The sequence below is a fragment of the Lutjanus erythropterus genome, chromosome 3 (assembly GCF_056507025.1).
Source record: "Lutjanus erythropterus isolate fLutEry1 chromosome 3, fLutEry1.hap2, whole genome shotgun sequence".
Classification (NCBI taxonomy): domain Eukaryota; kingdom Metazoa; phylum Chordata; class Actinopteri; order Lutjaniformes; family Lutjanidae; genus Lutjanus; species Lutjanus erythropterus.
In genome coordinates, this window is record NC_139319.1 from 31,808,871 (window position 1) to 31,829,988 (window position 21,118).

The 21,118-nt window shown below is 40.8% G+C and overlaps 2 protein-coding genes across 3 annotated transcripts; both read right to left on the bottom strand.

The window, feature by feature from the left end:
- Positions 1-552: 552 nt before the first annotated feature.
- LOC146330303 (nocturnin-like) lies at positions 553-20,635 on the bottom strand. 2 transcript variants are annotated; one of them, XM_084715828.1, is made up of 6 exons: positions 20,514-20,635; positions 14,524-14,789; positions 3,229-3,359; positions 2,963-3,122; positions 1,440-1,771; positions 553-1,356 (listed from the first exon to the last, which is right to left on the bottom strand). In XM_084715828.1, exons 3-6 carry the CDS (start codon positions 3,349-3,351, stop codon positions 835-837), a joined length of 1,137 nt encoding a protein of 378 aa, XP_084571954.1. In that variant the 5' UTR covers positions 3,352-3,359; positions 14,524-14,789; positions 20,514-20,635; the 3' UTR covers positions 553-834. The 2 variants fall into 2 exon arrangements, with proteins under 2 accessions (XP_084571954.1, XP_084571953.1); XM_084715827.1 differs by lacking the exons at positions 14,524-14,789; positions 20,514-20,635 and adding an exon at positions 6,086-6,289.
- ccdc175 (coiled-coil domain containing 175) lies at positions 17,740-20,520 on the bottom strand. Its single transcript, XM_084715826.1, has one exon. It carries the CDS (start codon positions 20,093-20,095, stop codon positions 17,879-17,881), a length of 2,217 nt encoding a protein of 738 aa, XP_084571952.1. The 5' UTR covers positions 20,096-20,520; the 3' UTR covers positions 17,740-17,878.
- Positions 20,636-21,118: the final 483 nt, after the last annotated feature.

Below are 21,118 nucleotides of genomic sequence, written 5' to 3' on the forward strand. Positions count from 1 at the left end.
ATATCGTTGCTCTTGACCAGAAACCTTCTGTGTCCCAAACCACTGCTGTTAAAATAATTTAATAGTGTCAAAGTTGGTAGTTCTTTGTAAAAAAGTTTCATTGTTTCAATATTTGTAAAACCCACATATAGAAGTAAAGTGTGACCAGTGGCACTGTCTGAGGAAAAATAGACAAAATGCAAATATAAGGTTTCTGTCTCACGATATTTTAAATGAAACTATTCCGTCATCATCATTTGTTTGTCCCAGCGTCAAAATTAGCAAGCATTAAATAATCTTGATCAACATATACAGTCAAAGTTAATATGAACAGCTGGTAAACTAAACAAAATGCATTATATGCATTGATTGCTGTGGATATAAAGGAATTTTATAGTAACAAATAAGGAGCTCTGTGATGTTTAGATGTGAAGATAAAGGCTTAGAGTTTTTGGAAATGTTTGGTTTAGGTACCGTGGAAGGGCTTGAATTTTAAAAAACATGAACCCTAGATACTTTTGTTAATTTAGGTGAAATTACCCTGTAATTCCAAAACCACCAAATGATCAGCAAACCAATGACAGCGTAGTTAGAGAGAGTAAATCTATGTAACACTACCACAACAGCCATCAAACCCACAAAAACACTAGATTCTCAGACGCTCTCTTAACACTTTGGCAGTGTGAACTCGTGTCTCTTGGCATCCTGTCTTCATCATTTTCCTTTCACTCAAACATGGCGTCTCCTCTGTGCACCTTCTTGTTGAGTGAAGCCGACCAGGAGTCAGTCTCTTGTCTCGACTCTTGTCTCCTCATAGCGTCATCCCTTCCTGTGTCCTGGCTCTTCATGTCTGTCTCATTCTTTCTCCTTAAAGCTGAAGTCACAAACCAGAGACAGATGGTCAGACGGATAGCTAAAGGACGGAAGCCTGTTTGGCCCGATTTGTTCCTCAGTGGGCATGTCCAAAACTTTGTCCACCCTCAGTATGTCCCGACTGTACCAGATATAGTCCAGAGTGGTACAGCACTCCCCTGTGGGACGAATCTTCCACGTCGTGTACTCCGGCTCAGTCGAACCATCCTGGCCCAGTTTCTTATAGGCCGAGTCCAAACCGAGCTGCGATGCTGCGAAACGTCGGTACACCTCCTCGGTTGGGACTGCGTTGAAATCCCCACATATGAGCAGAGGAATGTCGGGGGAGGGGGCACCCGAGGGCCCACTGTCATGTTTCTGAACCAGATTCTGCAGGTGTCGCAGGAGGTCAGAGCCCTGGGCACTGCGGAGCCACTCCCAGCCGGAACGAGCCTTCAGGTGGGTCACAGCCACACACAAGCATTTCCCTGTGCTCCGACAACGTAGCATCGTCACCACGGCAACCTGTGACAAAACAGCAGCATGTTAGAGGTGCTCATAAGGGGATTTTTATGTGTCCAAGAGTGGCTTAGACAGATTCTACCCACCTGGTTGGTTGGAATCCTAATGGCAGAGAGACGGATATTCACGCTATCCAGGAACTCGAATCGAGCCTGATCGAAGAACAGCGCGCAGCCGTCGGGGCCATTGTTGCCCTCCACGTCCAGGCACGGTGACCACGGTTTAGGGCAAAAGTTGCTGCTGTAACCCAAGCCAGCCAGGACTGGCTGGAGAGTGTCGTAATAGTGGTCGACTTCCTGCAGACACAGGATATGAGGTTGGTAGGTGAGGATCTCTTCTAAGATGAGGTACTTCCTGCGGGCCCAGCTGAGGGCCTCTGGGGGACACTGGACAAAACTGTCCAGTCCCTCACCCAGAGCTGAAGGACGGGAGAGAGAGAGAGAGAGAGAGATTTGACTTCAGTATAGAGTTAAATTCAAGTAGCTAAACAAGCTCCATTGTTTATATTTGACCACCGTTACAATTTCCTACTGTCTATGTTGGGTTCTCAAAGTTTGAGTGACCGAGTACCAGTTTAGGAAGCCAGCATGTGACTGAGGACTGCACAGGAAAACTCATTCAGTTGTTGTAGGATTTGTGGTTAGTCTCATAACATTCAACATTGAATTGACAGGTTAACAGATAAGGCAAAACACTATTTGTCCCAAGGTCCGACGAAGTAAAAATTCATCCATTTTTCTTGAAACCCTCTCATCTTGTCAACTGTACAGTGTTGTGTTGATTCTGTGATGGCTTTTCCATCTCACTTCAACAATACTTATTCAAAACTGCAAAGTTGCCCAACAATATACAGCACTTGCATTGGAGGCCAAATATAACTTCTGCGATATTCACAAGTGGTCACTATTTGCCATGCAACCAGTAGTTTTTTACAACTTGTCATTCCTAATCTGACAGACAGGGGGAGTGCAGTCTGACACAGTAGTTGAGTAGTGTTCACATAATTAAATATTAGATAATGGATGGATGGATGATTGACAGCAGAAGCAGCTATATGCACAACAGCACCTTGTAACTTTATACAATGGACATGTTAACAAACATGCTGCTTTTTACACAACCTGTAGACTCAGAGCAACATTAGCATTCTACCTCAAAACAGAGTCATTTTGATGTCCCTCTGTTATTTTTACTCTGCGCCCCGTACACCTGTCCTCACTCTGTGTATCTTTGTTGGCCAGGGTTGCGATATGTGCGAGTCACACACCACCAACTATGTCACTGCTTTTGGTGAAACTGGGTCATATTTCATGGAGAAAATGCTGTCTGGTTTTCCATTTTGGCAAGAGCTTCAGGAAATAAAAGGCAGACGCCGCGCTGTCCTTCTTGCTGTTTGGTATCCCTACTGTTTTTCTTCTACTAGTCAAACTGCAAAAATACCAATGCATGTGTAATGTTACTCTAAGCACTACGTTACTCTCCACCAACTGCTGATGGAAAGATCTGTTTTTTTTAGATCTTAAGTTTAAGCTAGTTTATCTAACTGCTAACTTTGTCTGCCGTTTGGTGCTGAGTGGGTTGTGTACAGTGGGATTGACAAACAGTCTACCTTGGGCCAGTATGTTCCACTGCATCACCCTGATGGAGCTGCTGGGGGCGCTGTCTCCATCACTGAGGAGAGTGAACTTCCTGTGGAGGCGAAGTGGTCTGTCCCTGAGGGCCTCCTCACACTGTCGAAGCAGCTCCACTGAATTGGACACCTTCTGCTCCTGCAAGAAGGACAATATACTTAACATTTATTTCACCTCACCAGGTGGATTACTTATGCTACGTATCTCCCGAAATCTCTACTGTGAACAGAAGAGAAGAAGTCACCTCACAGAAATCTGGATCCAGGTTTGTATCAGCAGAAGGGTGGGATGGTGGAAGTGGGAGAGGAGAGCTGCTGCTGAGGGTCTGAGTCAGGGTGCTGTACAGCCTAGTGGCCCCTCCACCCATCGGACACACTGATCAGAGAAAAAAGAAAAACAGGGTGAGGTGTGTGTGTGAGAGAGGATGGAGGAAAATGAATTATTGAGCATATTTGTAACTCTAATGCCAAATCTGTGATGGAGTAACTAGAGTTATGGGATTTTTTTATATTCCAAACACACATCTGTAAATTAATGGCAGGGGATACCTCTGAGGAGCTGTTTTACAAACCCTCACATAGTTTTCTTTTCACTGTTTGTTGATCTTCAGTTCAGATTATGAGACGAGTGGACACCTGTCACAGACTCGACTGTCTCAGCTGCAGGGTCCCCTGTAGTAGCCTAACTGTGACAAACTCCTGCTTTTTTATATTGCACGATGACTTAAATGTTCCTACTTCACATCCCATAATGACTCCATGGGTGCAGCTCAGGCTGCCTTTTGTCCCCTTTTAACATCTGTCCACACACATGTGAACCTAAAAATAACACTGATGTTTGCCAGTGACGGTCACAGACTGTGAGCATTAACAGCTTTAACAAATGACTTAAAAATAAATTGTGTTCCACATTACACTCTGAACTCATCTTTGCATGGATAGATTAGGAGACAAGCCTCTTTTTACACATTTGCAAAAAGCCCCCTAGCCAGTCATTTTGTGTCCCTTTGTAATCATATGATTGACTTTTGCACAAACATTAACATTCACTTCAGACTGACTCTCTGGCCTACTGAGCACAAGCCCAGGGGCCCAAGGTGGCAGGGGGCCCCTGTGTAGATGCTTGCCCAGTAGGCTTGTTTTGTAGTCCATCCATGCATCATTGATGGAGAGTACCTCTGCCTCTGAGATGACACAACTTAAACCAGCAATAGTTATTAGAACACTGACACTAACCTTATGACCTTCTCTTGGCTAATGTGTAACAATTGGTTCTTACCACATCTAGCAGATATAGAGCAACATTAGGATTTATTCTGAGCTGTGTTTCTGTCCAGTGTTTTGATAGAGGTCCAGCATTCACTCTTCTTTTAACTCAGTTTTGGTCTTCATTAAGTCCTGTCCTGAGGGTTATACTGTATGTGGCTTTTTAATGCACTAAACTCACCAGCAAGTTGCTCAGTTTGACTATTAGCCATTTGGTGCTGAAAAACTGTAAACAGGATTTTTATTTCTAGCTTTGTCTCTGAAAACAGCAGCCTGCTGTGCCTAAAACACCCATGAGACTAAACATTAAACTAAAATATTTAAGTTTCAGGCCTGAAAATCCAAACAATCAACCTAAAGAGGATAAAATGCTCCACAGAGCTGAGGGGAGCTGCAGAGTGTAATTAATGTGAATATTAAAAATGTAAGAACCACGATTACAGCAGTGTTAATGAACCAGTGTGTAGAATTTAGTGGCATCCAGCAGTGAGCTTGCAGATTGCAAACACGTCACATCACCTCACCCTCCCCCTCTAGAGCCGGTGTTTAGTTTGTCCATTCTGAGCTACTATAGAAACATGGCAGTACAACATGGCGGACCACATAGAAAAGCACCTTCTGTAAATATAAAAGATCAAGCCTATCGCAACAAAAACACAATGATAATTATTTTCAGGTGATTATACACTAATGAAAACAAACTTTGGAAATGTAAATCTTAAACTGTCATGAATAAACTAATGCGGTTACCCAACCAGGCACTCTTTTCTTTCAACAGCACCAAAGGGCGGCAACTTTCAATTTTAAATGACAGGTTTTAGTTTGCAGAGGTCACACCCTGTTGATAATAAGCACTGTCACATGTGCGCAAAGCACACGTGCACACACACACACACACACGCACACACACACAGGCACCATCTGTTCCTCTAGTTTATGTCTCCACCAGTATTTATCATGGTGGCTGTTTGTTTATGAGAACTTAAAGTGCAGCAGGTCAAACCAAAGTGGGTCAAACTGGCTGCTGGTTTTGCCAAGAGACACCAGACTTGTTCAACTCCAAATGTTGCAGACAGTAAACAATAATATTAAAAATACTTGAGCTATTTTGAATTAAATGTTATAAATAGTATTAAGTCTGCTACTGTTCTCATTTTCACCAAGGACATTACAAACTGTCACCCACAAATACTTGTGTTATCTAGTTTGTGCTTTCATCTTCTAAAAGCACAAATATTCCAACCAATTTAATTCCAGCTAGTGTCCTCTTTTCAAACAGTATAATGCACACTTCTCTGTAATGCTATGCCACTATTTGCTTAAACAATTTATGTTCTGCAAGTCTGGAGGAAAAAAAAATGTGTGTGTTAATATTCGCAAAACTGAGAGTGACCTCTGCTGTCAAACAATTCAGACCAAATTCTCCATGGCTCCGCTGGACCAGAACTATATGACTATAAAAGGAGAGGACAGACCACTTTGACCACTGATGTTTAGGACTTGTCCAATTCTATGTGTGTCTGAGAGATAACAGGACTTCAGTGATAAGAACCAGCCACCACTCCTGTCCATATATACAACAAACCTCAGTGCATCTAGATAAATGTAATCAGACCCTCTGACTCTTTCAGACATTGTTAATAATTATGTGTGTCCATGTTTATCCATATATAAACCAGCACCAGCCAGACTCACTATGGAGATTAAATGCATGTTTTCTGCTCCACGGCATCACTGTAACACCTTCTACCGCTGATCTTCAAAATTACACCTGTCATGTATATTCAGGAGAAATTACACCTCAACAACAATAAATAAAGAATAGCTGCCTCTTACCCATAGTCTCCATCACTGTCCACAGCTATGTCCACTTTGCACTAGAGTAAATTGTCCTGATCGCCTCCTTTTGACGCTACTGTCACGGATACTGTGTGTTGCTGTCAGCTGATTTAAGCTTCCCGTCTACACTCAAAGTGTTTTCACTGCTGAAGGAGACAGTGACAGATGTGTTGGTCTCTGTGTGAATGTAGAAATCTGACGTCTCACTGCTCCCTTTAAAGCCTCGGGGAGGGGGAGAGAGAGAGCGAGAGAGATTAGGAAGCATGGACGTCATCAGGCCATATGGAGTATTACAGGTCATGTGTTGGTGATAGAGGAAGAGGGATACACTGCGCAATCCAAACCGCTGCTCTCTCACAGTCACACGCACACACAAGCCGAGTGTGTGGCAGATGTATTACAGATAGATATACTGCACTGACTTATCTGGAGATCATCTCACCCTCGCCTAAACAAAAGCATTAAAGCAAAGCATCATGGATGTCACATCCTCACAAATACAGGATCAGAATGGCGAACAAGTCAATTTCAGTGGTTCACAGTTACTGATTTCCAATAGTAACTACAGTAAGAGTCTGCGTGTGTGTTTTGCAATAATAACTTCCTCAGTTTGCATGTTGAAACAACACCCTGGTGACTTTGATCACAATTTATCGTCACTTAAGTTACATCAGTGTTCAGTGTTCTTTTCCGTGCATGACACTGTACTTTTCCCACACTGAACTAAATTTATCAATGTTTTGGGCACGAATCAAATTTGTACAGTGAGACGGTGTAATTACAATATAAAGCAGCAGTTCCCAACATGTGGTTCAAGAACCCAATAAGGTTTCATGGCATAAATGTAAGTGGTCATGATATTATGAAGAAATACCTGATGTTTAAGCCACGTTAGCAGTGTGGCTCTGGGCATGGCAATGTCAGTCAGTCAGTCTACCATTTTCATAGATTAGGGATGTTCTTAAAATAGAGGTGTCACAGTTTCAATATGAAATCAAAAAATGATCAAAATGAACTTTTGATTTCAATAATCAAAATCAAAAGGCATAATCAACGATTCTCATAGTTGATCAGCCATTTCTAACTCTGTTGATGTAAAGTTAAGGTCATTTTCTTGAAAACAAAAGCCCACTGCTCTGAAAATACAGTCTGGAGTCAGAGTTGAGTGACTGCCTGCCTTATTTCCAGCCAAACCCCTTTAACATATTGCTCAATTTCAATGTTATAAGTATCTGCTTCTTATAAAAGATTATTAATGATTTCTTACAACTCAGAAACAGACACTAACACACTCAGTGAACATTAAATATAATTTGATATTAATTTTAGCTCTCTTTAAAATTAATAAATGGGAAATAGACAGTGTGTAAACTAGAGAAACTCCCGCACACTGTCTCGCTTTCTACTGATATATTTACTGAATATTGATGTTTCTGTCTAAACGACCTTTATCGGGTATACTGGGAGCATCCAAACATTTCTACACATATACAAACAGAGAGACTGCCTACATTTTCAAACGCCCAATCAGAGGTCTGCTGTGACTGATCAACACCTGAAACAGATTCATGTGTCATCAGCCAGACAACAGGGATGAAAAAAACTCACTAGATCACAATAAATCTTTAATATGCATTTTATCTTCTACACCCCACAAGTAAAAAAATAAATAAAAAAGCAAATGTCATCATATATCATCTTGACCATCATCCTGCAATAAATATACCTATCTGGAAAAAAAAATTAAATGTTTTCAACATTTTTGAAAATCGGCAGTGTGTGAAATCAAATCACCCTGGCCAAAACAAAGCAGATGCTCCTCACCAGAATGGAAATTTTAAAGGAGAACATGCTGCTTGTAGCGTTGTTGAAGCCAATATTTCAACTTAGCACATTTCCACAATTTCTGACATCATGGTCATTTGAGGACTTAGTACAGTAAATAAATTACATATTTGTCCTTTAATTTGCATGCAGAGATATTGAAAAAAAAAAGTCTTGTGAAGAATTATTTACATTAGAGTTTGTCTTTATTGACCTTAACAGCTTATTGTCTGCAAACTCTTGTTTAATGCAGCTACTAGAGTGTCATACAGGTGAAGCCTAGATGTGAGTCCTTTGTAGATCAAATGAATGCCAACAAAAATGTAGATTTTCTGTAGGTGATTATGTTGAACCAAAATGTGAAAGTGGCGGTTAACAGTGTTTGGGTCTAAATCAGCATTCTGCAGAGACCTCTGCGAAGCATCCACCTGTTCCTCTATGAATATAAACGAGACAAATTCCTGCACTCAAGTGCTCTCCATGATCAAGATAACGGATATGTTATGAGCAGAGACAAAGCCATGTAGCTTCTCTCTGCCTGGATCCCTTAATCCAACAGAACAGATTCAAGGAGCAAATGTTTTCATGCTTTGACGTCAGTGTGTCAGCCCACAGGTGAGCACACATACTAAAAGCTGTAAGACTTGTGAGTGATGACTCACGTCTGTAGACACAAGGCTCAGGCTGTGCACCACGCGCTACTACAAGTCACGACACAGCAGGGCAGGCACCGGTGTGATACTGAAATACTGATTTCTACAGCATGCGGGTTGTTTTTAAACAGCAGGAGATCAAATCATCTTCTACAACAGCCACAGATGTCTAACCAGGGTGAAACCTTCATTAATAATGTATGCATGCGTATGTTTGTGTGTTCATTGTGTGTGTGCATGCTGCTGTGAGGGCAGTGTGACTCATATCCTTTAGACAACCTCTTGTGCATCCAGTCAGAATACTTTACTGTAGTGGAGTGATTAGGTGCATGAGATGAGAGCAAGAGAAGGAGAAGTGTTTGCGTGTGTTTGCGTGTGTGTGTGAGGGGAAAAAGAGAGAGAGAGTGTGTGTCACTGTATCCTTTAGTGCCATATTGACATTTCCACATTGAAGGGCAGCTGCCTCATTACATTACAATGTGTGTATGTGGGTGGGTTGTGTGTGTGATGTCACAGCAGCTGAAAAAAAAATTCACCGCAATATATATGGAAATATTTTTGTCACATCTTTTAATATTGGTGCTACTGTATCCAACAGGTCATACAATTTTTGTTCTGTTCATCAATGTTCAACATCGTCTGCTGTTGTTGTACATGTTCAATTATGCAGTTATATAGAGTCATAAGTATATGTACTGTATGTGGTCAGGTATATTTATGTTCAGATCAACACATAGCTGCAATCTGAGATCTACAGTAATGCTAGTAGCTCTGTGAAGTTGTACCATAGACTCTAAATAAAGATGGACAACGCGTCTCCACTTCCTCCCACTGTACAAAAATGAAGCCAAAATATCCCAGGTATGCCCTGCTATCTTGCACTGGTGATGTTATTTGGAGTCAGAGTCTGCACAGTAGTGAACAGGGTTGAAGCGGCACTTGACTCAACTGTCCATCATGATGTTATTATTGCATGAAATCATTAAAACCAAACTTATCAGGAAAATGAACACTTGAACATGAAAAATTTATTTGATGTGTTCTTTGATTTTTTTTAGTTTGGCCCACGCCTCCTTTGCTGACACAGTGGGGGGGCCCTAAACACCAAGTCCCGCTGAGGCTAATGAAACTGTCATTATTTTTTAGGTATTTCATCATTAATTAAGGTATTGGAAAAATTAAAATTTGACCTGATGGTGGCGCACGGGGAAAAATCAGAGGATCACCAATTCATCTTGAGTGGGACATCTGAATCAAATTTCATGACAATCCATCCAATAGTTGTGAGTACCGTGTTGAAGTCCATAGCATTTGTCTTCTGGGAAACATACACTGATCAGGCATAACATTATGACCACCTGCCTAATAATGAGTTGGTCCCCCTTTTGCTGCCAAAGCATCTCTGACCGTTGAGGTATGGACTCCACTAGACCCCTGAAGGTGTACTGTGGTATCTGGCACCAAGATGTTAGCAGCAGATCCTTTAAGTCCTGTAAGTTGTGAGGTGGGGCCTCCATGGATCGGACTTGTTTGTCCAGTACATCCCACAGATGCTCGATTGGATTGAGATCTGGGGAATTTGGAGGCCAAGTCAACAACTCAAACTTGTTTTTGTGCTCCTCAACCATTCCTGAACCATTTTTGGTCAGCATGGGCACCCTGACTGGTCTGCGGCTATGCAGCCTCATACACAACAAACTGTGATGCACTGTGTATTCTGACACCTTACTATCAGAACCAGCATTAACTTCCTCAGAAATTTGAGCAACAGTAGCTCGTCTGTTGGATCAGACCACACGGGCCAGCCTTCGCTCCCCACCTGCATCAATGAGCCTTGGCCGCCCATGACCCTGTCACCGGTTCACCACTGTTCCTTCCATGGACCACTTTTGATAGATACTGACCACTGCAGACCAGGAACCCCACAAGAGATGCAGTTCTGGAGATGCTCTGACCCAGTCGTCTAGCCATCACAATTTGGCCCATGTCAAACTCAAGCTCAAATCATTTTCTTGCTTCTAACACCAACTCTGAGGACAAAATGTTCACTTGCTGCCTAATATATCCCACCCACCAACAGGTGCCATGATGAAGAGATAATCAGTGTTATTCACTTCACCTATCAGTGGTCATAATGTTATGCCTGATTGGTGTATATATTTGTACCAAATTCCATAGCAATCCATCCAATAGTTGCTTACATATTACAGTCTGGCTCAGAGGTGGAGGGGCCATAGCTGTTAGCATGTCTAATAAAAAACAAATCTGACATTTTTTTTTGCTGAGCAGTTAAAAAAGTGTTCACATTTGTCATATACTGTAAGTCAAAACTGGGAGTAAAAGCATAACTTGGATTATATAGCCTATTAACCATGCAATTAAAAATCAATTAAAGCCATTTTTACAACAAAGAATGACAGTTCTCCAAAAATTATGCCACCTCATTTCAATATTTTTTTCTTAAATTGTACACTAATGTGTGTGTGTGTGTGTGTGTGTGTGTGTGTGTGTGTGTGTGTGTGTGTGTGTGTGTGTGTGTGTGTGTGTGATATCTTGCATAGCCCAACATCAACATCATGTACTGTATGTTATTGAATTACTGCTTCACTCTCTGACCTTTAGACAGACAGCCTTTTCCAAAGTTCCAAAACTAACTACAACCTAAAGGAGCCACTCGGTGCACATGCACATGTTGTATTAGTAAAACTGGCAGCAGCATGAGTTGGAAACAAACAGAAACTTGAATCCCATCTCAAAGTACAGTTTGAAACAGTTCTGATAAAGAGTTTACATACACTTGTAAAGAGCACGTATATCATGTCAGTTTTGAGTTTCTAATTATTCTTCTAACTCTTAATTTTCTGTGATGAACGCCTGAAAAATGTGTGTCTTTGTCACAAAAAACAATCATGCATTTTAGTTCTTTCATAAATGTATAACTTGTCTTCTGGAAATATAACAAAATCTGCTGGGTCAAAAATATACATACAACATGAATTATCCGTTTTGGTGATGTAGAAAGTTGCGCTAATCAAATTTTCGTAGTGGCATGACTTTTTAACTTCTTCTGAGTCATTACGATCGACTACAGATGATGATTTTTCTGATCTAATTTAAATAGGGCCCATTTCATACTTATTGCACTCAGCCACAAATGCTATGAAGGAAAAGTCTAAGAGATCAGCACAGATCTGACAAAAAACAAATTACTGACTTGGACAAGTCAGAAAAGTCACTTGAAGCCACTTCAAAGCAGCTACAGATCCCAAAATCAACTGGGCAAACAAATGTTTATAAGTATAGAGAGCATGGCACAATCGTCACTGCCACGATCAGGAAGAAAATGCAAGCCATCACCTGCTGCTGACAGTTGGTCAGGATGGTCAAGAGTCAACCAAGAATCACCAAAACGCAGGTCTGCAATGAGTTAGAAGCTGCTGGTGTTAGTGTCCACAGTCAAGTGTGTTTTACATCGCCATGGGCTGAGAGAAGAAGAAAGCTCTTGCTTCAGAAGTGGACGTGAGGCCTTTAACCCCAAGAGCACCATACCTACTGTCAAGCATGGTGGTGCTAGTATTATGCTCTGGGGCTGTTTTGCTGCCAGTGGAACTGATGCTTTACAGAAAGTAAATGGGATAATGAATTCTTCAGGAAAACCTAAAATCATCAGCCAGAAGGTAAGGTCTTGGATACATTTGGGTGTACCAACAACAAAATTATCCTGAACACACATTCAAAGTGGAAAAGAAATGACTAAATCAGGCTAGAATTAAAGTTTCAGACTGGCCATCCCAAGGTCCTGACTTAGTCTTTGTCAGAAAGCCAACAAATTTAGTTGAACAGCACCAATTCTGTCAAGAGGAGTGGTCAAATATACAACCAGAAACTTGGGGATGGCTACCCAAAGCACCTAATTGTGGTGAAAATGGCCAAGAGACATTTAAGCTAATATTAGCATTGCTATATGTATATTTTTGACCCAGCAGATTTTGTCATATTTCCAGAAGACCTGTCATAAAATCTGTTTTTATACAAAATGTATGATTGTTTTTTGTGACAGAGACACGTGTTTCAGTCATGCCATCATAGAAAACTTAGAGTTACAGGAATTATTGGAAACTCAAAACTGCCATGCTCTTTACAAATGTATGTAAACTTTTGACCACAACTGTTAGTTACAAAGAATCACTGTAAGATAACAGCAGTCTGATTAAATTTGTCACATCATGCAAAATACATGTCAAGGTCATTATTATATTGGAAAGATACTTAATATTTGGTATCAGAGCCGAGACTTGACCCTGTCAAATGTAAACAGAAGCATCGACCCATGACCCAAAATCAGAATACAAGATGGTAACCTGATATCACTGCCAAAGTGATCGCTTTAATAACCTTAATATCTGCAGTGTCCTACTTACAGTCACCAGGAACATCAGTGTTGCAGCTTATTACAATAACTTTAATCTTGCAGTTATAATAAAAGTAAACAATGTAACCATCTTTACGGACTGACTTTGCTACATATGAAGAAGTGCTGCAAGACAGTATTGTGTTCTCAACCATTTTTCAGAGCCCGCTTAATATTTTTTGTGAGATGAGAGGACACACTGCAGGCCTCTAAAATTTGAACGGGTATAAAATTCACAATTCACATTTTCTGATGTGCAGAAGCTACATTTGAACTACCTGAAATGCAGACACGGCATAGGTGTTTAACTCAACTACAACTACCTCAAACAAAGTATGGGGGAAAACCGGTTGTCATGGGCAACTGCTTCCTAATTCTCTAAGATATAACATTGAGGAACTACTGGGACTTGAATGAGGTCAACCAATGCATTGACACACATCACTCAGGAAATGAACTACTTCATTGTGATGTAGTATAGCGTTAACATGCCTACAAGTACTAGGCTCACAGGAGACAATTAGTCCACACTGTCAGACCCTAGTATGGCTTCAAAAACACTGGATCCTATGAAGCATTGTTTATTAGACCCTTCCTGTCCTGTAAACCCCAAATTTGTGATGCAGGCTTTCTTTCATAAATTATTATTTTCTCAAATTATATACCTTTCACAGACTTGAGCAGCACTCAACATTACTAGTAAACTGATTCTTGTTGTTGGCTGTGACAGGACGATGTTAAAAGGGATAGTTTGTATTTTTTGAGATGGGGTTATACTGTTGCTTGCTGCTCCCATGTTCTCCAAGGTAAAATGACATGGTAAAATGTAGTCTGGTTGCTTTGGAGAGAGCAATATTTGACTTATATGAATACACTTCAAATGATATTGATTGTTTTTAGGTGGCTACGTTTTGCTGCTGACTCTGTCCACAGCAGTATATTGTGTAAGTGTGTGACTGTGAGTGTGCCAACCACCATCTACTGTGGCTAATACACTGACTATGGACTATCCATTTAAAATTCATGAGAAATGATGCTGTGTTACTGTAATGGATAAGGTCAACATTCAGAGACCTAAAGGCTTTGTATATTTCTCAAAATACTATTTAAGACTAAAAATCAATATGAAAACTGGTTCACTGGCATCAAAAAAGGTCACAATGCACTGAAAAGCTGGAGTCTTTAAAATGCTAACTTTTCTGAACCTAAACATAAGCTATCTTCATCTCAGCTAAGGTTTTCAACTTGACAGTAGCATGTGTTCTTTAACTCAAGATAACAAGAGGCAACCAGCAGCAAAATGCACTGATGAAGAGCTGTGTGTGGTGGGAAAAAACAGTCGTGCTGACACACGCTGATATAGTAGAGCAGCCACAGCCAGCACACGGTTATAACAATCCAAGTCACTTACAAACAAAAACCAGTTTAAAACTTGTTTTAAATTACAGCCTAACCACACCGTAGAGCCACAGCCTCTGTAGCTACCAGATCACATGACACAAGGGAGTTCAAAGCAAAGTTTACTTTGTGTTTTTCTAATAACTTACCTTGTTTTCTATTATAAACTTTGATTTCCTTTCAGCTCCACTTCGTTACCTGCTGCCTTGTTCTTCAGCTATCTTTCTCTGGTCCTGGACGGAGGGAACGTACGTCTCTCTGCATGTGTCTGGGTGTTTTTCTTCAGAGGGAAGTGGGTGGTTGCTTGACCCTCTGGCTACAGGGCAAGGTCACAGCAGAGTGAAGCCTGGTCCCTTCTGCCATCTGCTGGTTGGAGCCACACAGCAACCAAGTGTCCAACTTTATACAGTGAAGGCTGAAAAGACAGTAGAGTTGATGGTCTTTATTCTCTGGGTTCAATTATATTTACCCACCAGAAATTAATGTGACTGCTAGAATTAAAAAAACCCTGATGGATTAACAGGCAGCAATTACAAAAAGTGACTTTTCACATGCTTATTTTTTTTACTGTTCTCCTCCTTCAAACTACTTCAAACCAAACAATTATCTTCTTTTCAGTTTTCCATCTTATTTTGACATCATTATATCTGTTTGCTACACTAAAAGTATTTCACAATAAATATATTGCAAAAAGGAACAAGCAGGGGAGAAAAGCAACCTGCAACCTGGAATTGTATGTATGTATATTCTGTGATACTAAAAGTAAATTGGTAAGCAAGTAAGTACAACTAAAAGCAAAAGTCTCATTTGACCAACTGAGCATTACAATTACAGCAGAAAAAAGTTAAAAAATAGTAGCAGTGATATAATCTTGTGATGCCATTTGCAGATCTGCGACAAAATTGTGATCCATTAATAAAAAGAGACAGCAGCAGAGTGGAGAAAGCATCCCAAAATGCTGGGTTTATCTAATGAAGTCAACCACATTAGGTTAAAGGGATAGTTCACCCAGCAATGAAAATTCAGTTGTTATCTACTCACCTTCGTGCTTGATTGAGAGTCAAGAGACTGTTTGTCTGGCATCATCCAAGTCTCCTAAAGCACTGACATTCCATTTGCATACCATCACACTACATACATTATACACTACTTCAGGCTAAAAACATGGTGTAAATAACATTTTTTTGTCAACTTGGCATGTTGGGGCTTTAGGAGACTTTGATTACACCAGATGAGCAGTATGGAATCATTTTATGTTTTTATTCTGTTGTTTTTTAATGTTTGAAAACTGGACACCATTCACTTCCATTATTTGGGAGATTCTGCAACGCTGTTTTCCTGTAAAACTCTAGCGGTGTTTTGTTGATTAAAAACTGAACCTGACTTTCAGTTGCAATGAATGTGAGTAGATACTGACTAAATTTTTATTTTTGGGTGAACTGTCCCTTTAAGTGCAATAGCTGCCAAAATGTTCAAGCAATGAGTTGGCCAGTTTTACTGGCTTTATCTGTGCACAGAGAGTGAACATTTAACTTTGAAAAGTGGTTAAAAACACTTACAGGTGAGCGTGTCAAAAACCACAACACAAGTATATATATTAGTCAAAATGGACACATTCTACTAATTGTGATTTATGACTGACAAATTTGGTAAAAAATTAAAAATACCTAAGCATAGACTTTAAATTAATAGACCTTTTTCCCACCATGTTGGCATTAATTAGTCAGGTAAACACAGGTGTTAATGATGATACTAATTTAGGTTCCATTCGGGTCAAACAGAGTAAGTGTGCTGCTATTGTGCATGTTGGCTGACTGGAAAGGCTCTACTACACTAAATGGAATGATCCCTGAAGTCAAATCACTGGGAAAACTGTGTTTACCCTACTATTTCATGTCAATATGGGTGTTGTGAATAAGGGCTACTGATAAAATAGTAAATGATTAAACAGGCTATTTTTACAGCACAGGTTTTGACTTGTTATGGTAGGAAAGACATGGGTGTGACATGGATCTGTTCTGTTCAGGTGTCCAAGCCAGCATGCACAAGACCAGGAACCTAAGGCAGCTAAATGGAATTCAGCCATTCTGCCATTGTAACTGTATTATTTACACATGTGCTTGTTTTGATGTGTTAAAATGTCATGGATAAAAAAAAATGCTAAGTCACACAAAATCAAGTATGATTAAAATTCTCACTTGAACCAGTTTTGTCCACCTTTAAATAAAACATATTCAATTTTCATATGCATAAAATTGATTGGGATCTAGCAAAAACAAAACACAGGTTATATTAGTATTCGGAAAATCACAGGCAGAACCATTAACATTAGCAAGAGCTCTGTTCCAGCAATTAAGGCAATGCAGAAATCAGGTATGTTATTAGGGACTTGTGAATTTGATAACAAAAGAATGAACATGTACCTGTTTGGAAGGTTTTTTATCCTGCATTCATGTGGTGTGGAATAATTGGAAAATTTAGACTACATTCACACTACAAGCCTTAGTGCTTAATTGTGATTTATTGCTCAGTTCTGATTTCTTATTTTGGCAGTTCACATTATCTTTTAAATGTGGGCAGTATCAGATTCCAGTGTGAACTGGTCAGGAAAAACAACAAAGACTTCACGCACAATAGCGTGCAGAGGTAAATAGGCCAATGAAGTTCACAGTTTCATTTATAAGTTGATGTACAGTGGACGAGAAGGACAATGGTGAAGAGAAAGAGAGGCAGCTTTTCATTTATGGCTCGTTGTGGAGCAATGACTGCTACTTCTGTACGAAGGTGTGAATGTAGCCTTCGTTCCTGACCAGGAAAATTCATGTGAATGACCCCCTTAAGTTGGAACAACCATTTGGAAAGTCGGCAAAAAAAAATTTTGGTATGTGATTTGCAAAGTTGCTGTTTGTTGACATCATTTATGTGGATACATGTCAGACGAAAGGGAAAAAAAAGTTTGATTGATAACTTTTTACTCAATTCTTACTTGTAATTTGTAATATGGCATTAGATTGTAACTGCTAGTAGCTGTTCACATGTAGAAATCTAGATTAATTATAAAAGTTATCTATTTGCATTACCATGATAACAAATCAGGCAAAGCAATATTTTAGCAGTTTTAGGGAATGTGCTGGTGCAGCATCCATGTTATTTCCACCACTGAGAATAATTATGCATTGTATGCTTAACCATTCATTTAGTCGGCAGTATACAGTACTGATTGAATATGTAGTAGGCAGTATGTTAGCGTGTGATTCCAAACACAGCATAAGACTTCAAAGGCCATTAACACATCAACTGAAGATTGAATTTTATGTATAGGAGCCTGTATTAAAAATAAACTTAACAGACATAACTTTGTGTCATTTTGTTGCTGTGAGCTTTATTTAAAGTTTCAGACACAAATCAGTATCAGCTCTGTTCCATGCATGCAGTTAATCTGAATTCATATTAGACACTAGAGGTCAGCAGATATTTAACTCTTTCTGACACAGAACTGTCAACTCAACTCTGCTGTTGTTCAGTTGCTTTATCTCCCAGTCGTTTGCTGAAGTCTAACATTACTTGGTGTAGGAGTGTCTTCACGTTCCCTAACTGTTGACTCCTGGTGTTCACATGGTTTACCAAGGCACTTATTTGCTCCAACAGCTCACCATCACTGCTTTGACACTCCCGAGTTAACAGCAAATCCTCCCTCCATGCCTCCTGTAAAGTGTCAAACAAAGCCTTTGTGTCCTGCTTGAAATCGTGAGTCTCCTGCCAGTATCTGTCTTTGTCCTTCCTGGCTCTACTAACACCCTCGGTCATCTGTCTGATAGAGAGATGCAGCCTGCTGTTCTCCATGCTGACCTGCTCCAGTTTCACCCTACTGTCATAGATGCTCATCTCTATAGCTCTCAGCTCCAAGGCCTGTTTGTTGAGTACATCCATGTAACTTTTTCTCATCTCTTGCAGCTTGGCCTTCATTTCCTCTTTGGGCTGAAGCAGAGAGCTAGTTTTCTCCCGCAGCCCCTGAATCAACACTTCCAGAACCTCCTTCTTCCCTCTCAGCTTGGAGGACAGCGTTTTCAGCCTCTGGTGCTTGGACTGCTCTTTGTTCCACTTTTCCTCCACCTCCTTCAGAACCTCCTCTTTTTCCTCAACCTCCCTCTGCTTCTCCTTGTTGCTCCTTGCGATGCTCTCGGTCTCTGCGATGCAATTCTCTATTTCCTGACGGTGTTCAGTCTCTTTTTGTCTATACTCCACCTCACACTGAGTCACATGGCTCATCAGCAGGTTAGCGTCTGCACTCTTGGGCTGACGCTGCTGGATTGTGGCCTCCTCTTGTAGAAGCTCCTCATACCTCCTCCTGGTGCTGACAATATCAGAGGTCATTTTGGCCATGTGCCCCTCCTGCTTCCTCTTCGTCTCCTCCAAGAGCCCAATTAGACGCCTTTTCTCCTCCTCAAAATGGCTGATGTTCCTCTTTTCTGCATCCATGTTATCGCAGATCTCTTCCTGATTCCTCTCAAACACACGCTTGTTGATGGTGTCCTCTTCCAGGAGGTCTGTAATCTGCTTGTCCATCTCCTTGATCTCCATGCTGTGCTTTACTATGAAGGCGATGGACTCCTCCAACTGCAGCTTGGAACGCTCCAGCTGCTGTGAGACAAGGAAATTCTCTGCCCATACTTCATTCTCTTCATCGTGCTGGTGCTTGAACATCTCATAGATATGAGCCAGGGAGTCTTGATGGAGCAATCTTGACGCTTGGCACTCCTTTATATTACCTTCCACTGAGGCAATTTCTTCTTTAAGATTCTGGACAGCAACACTGAAGTCTTCCCCTAACTTATGCAGCTCCTTCTTCAGCATTTCTCTCTGTTGTCTCAGTTCTTGATGCCTTTGGGTCTCCCCCTCCAGCTGTTTCTCACACTGGCACCGAGAGGCCATCAGTTTTTCTACATTGCTCTCCAGCTCGGTGATGTGAATAGTGAGCTCGCCCAGATTGGCATGGGTTTCTTTTGTCTTGTCTTTAACTCTGTCCAACTCTCTTCTCCTCTTCCTGGTTGCTTGTTTCAGCAGTTTAAGCTTCCCCTCAACCTGCTCCAATTCTTTCGACAGGTTGCCTTCTTTCACAATGTAAGCCTCTCTCTCCAGTGCCATGTTTTGCCGCAGTGTTAGTTTGTCCTGTTCGACAGCAGCGACGCAGGACTTCAGCTCCTCTATCTGCTCCCATGTCTGATCCAGTTGCATTTGCAAGCTGTACTTTAAGATGATTTGATTGTTCAGAGCAGCAACAACACCCTCATGTTCAGCCGTTACCTGCTCTCGCTCTGGATACAACGCTTCATTTTGACTCAACAGGGCTTCCTGCCTTTTCACAGCTGCTTCCTGCAGCTGAGGAACAGTGTTGAGGTCTTTGTGCAGCTGCTCTATCTCCTCGGCGTTAGATGCCCGTGCTGCTGCTACATCAGCCATGATCTCCTGAGTCACCTTTTCTCTTATATTGTTAATCTGGTGTCTTAGCTTACTGTTTTCTATGCTCTCCACTTCTAAATGTTCATGAGCTGCACGCCGGTCCGCCTCCAGTTCAGTGATAGCAGCCGTTATCTCTGTCAGGTGGAGGCTGGCCTCAGGTGAGAAAGGTACTCCGTCCTCTTTCAGCTGCTTGTCCAGCTCCTTCAAATGCTCCAGAGCGACTGTAACAGCCGGGAAGTCGGGCACCAGGCAAGAAGCCATTTTTTTTTTTTTAAATCCGTGAGGGTTTTGTTTATAAGTGTTTGTTTGTTTGTGCTCGAAGGTATGTCTTCCGTTTTAACTTCAGTTAGTTTCTGCAAACGGTAACTTGTGAGTGGGGTCGCCATGGCAACAGCTGCCCCACCAAGACGGCATGCTACGGCAAGTCAGCCAGGCCATTAGAGCTATACTGTTAGCAGTGGCTTCCCATGAGCTAACCGCCAGTAGGTAAAATCAATCAGCTGCGATCACTGAAATATAACTAGCCGCAATAAAAAAATACTCAAAAGCTGTCTACGTTTAAATAAACAGACGAGTCGGATGGCATTCAAAATATGAAAGTAAACGTTACGCGTGGTCCTACCAGAGACTTCAGTCTTGAAAAATATAGGGATATAAATGTTGGAAGCTTAGTGCTTACCTGAAATATGTAACCTTAACTTTCAGCCAAAACACTAGATGATATTAAGGAACAACCTCCGTCTCAAGATGTATGTATGAGCTGAACACGCAGGTCAGACTCGCTCTTTAGTTGACAGACTTCACGTAAATCAGTTAAAAAAAAAAATGTGAAGAGGTGGTATGAGATGTAGCTCTCTGCTGCACAGTTTTATAGTTTTGTATTTTTCATTAGCTTTTATTTGTTTGTTTTAAAGTCTGATTAGTTTCCAGAGTTTAGTTTTTATTCTTTTAAAATGTGTAGTTTCAGTAATAGTTTTAGTTGTTTTTTTTTAGTTTGTTTTTGTGCAAAAATAATAGAGATACTACAACTAGATTTTAATTAGTAATCCATTATGATTGGTATTTTCTGTTTAATATAACAAGCTACCTTTCTTTAAGGTCAATTAATGTTACTGTAATTTCCATAGTTTTTTTTCTCCCCACTCGGCAGTACTGGAGAACAACACATGAATGAAATGTTCCTGCTACACAAGAGGCAACAGAAAGATAAGATGGATTGTATCCTGGTGTACAGAGCATAAAGTGATGAAACTGAAGCTGCTGGTGGGGATCTGTTCAAACGTT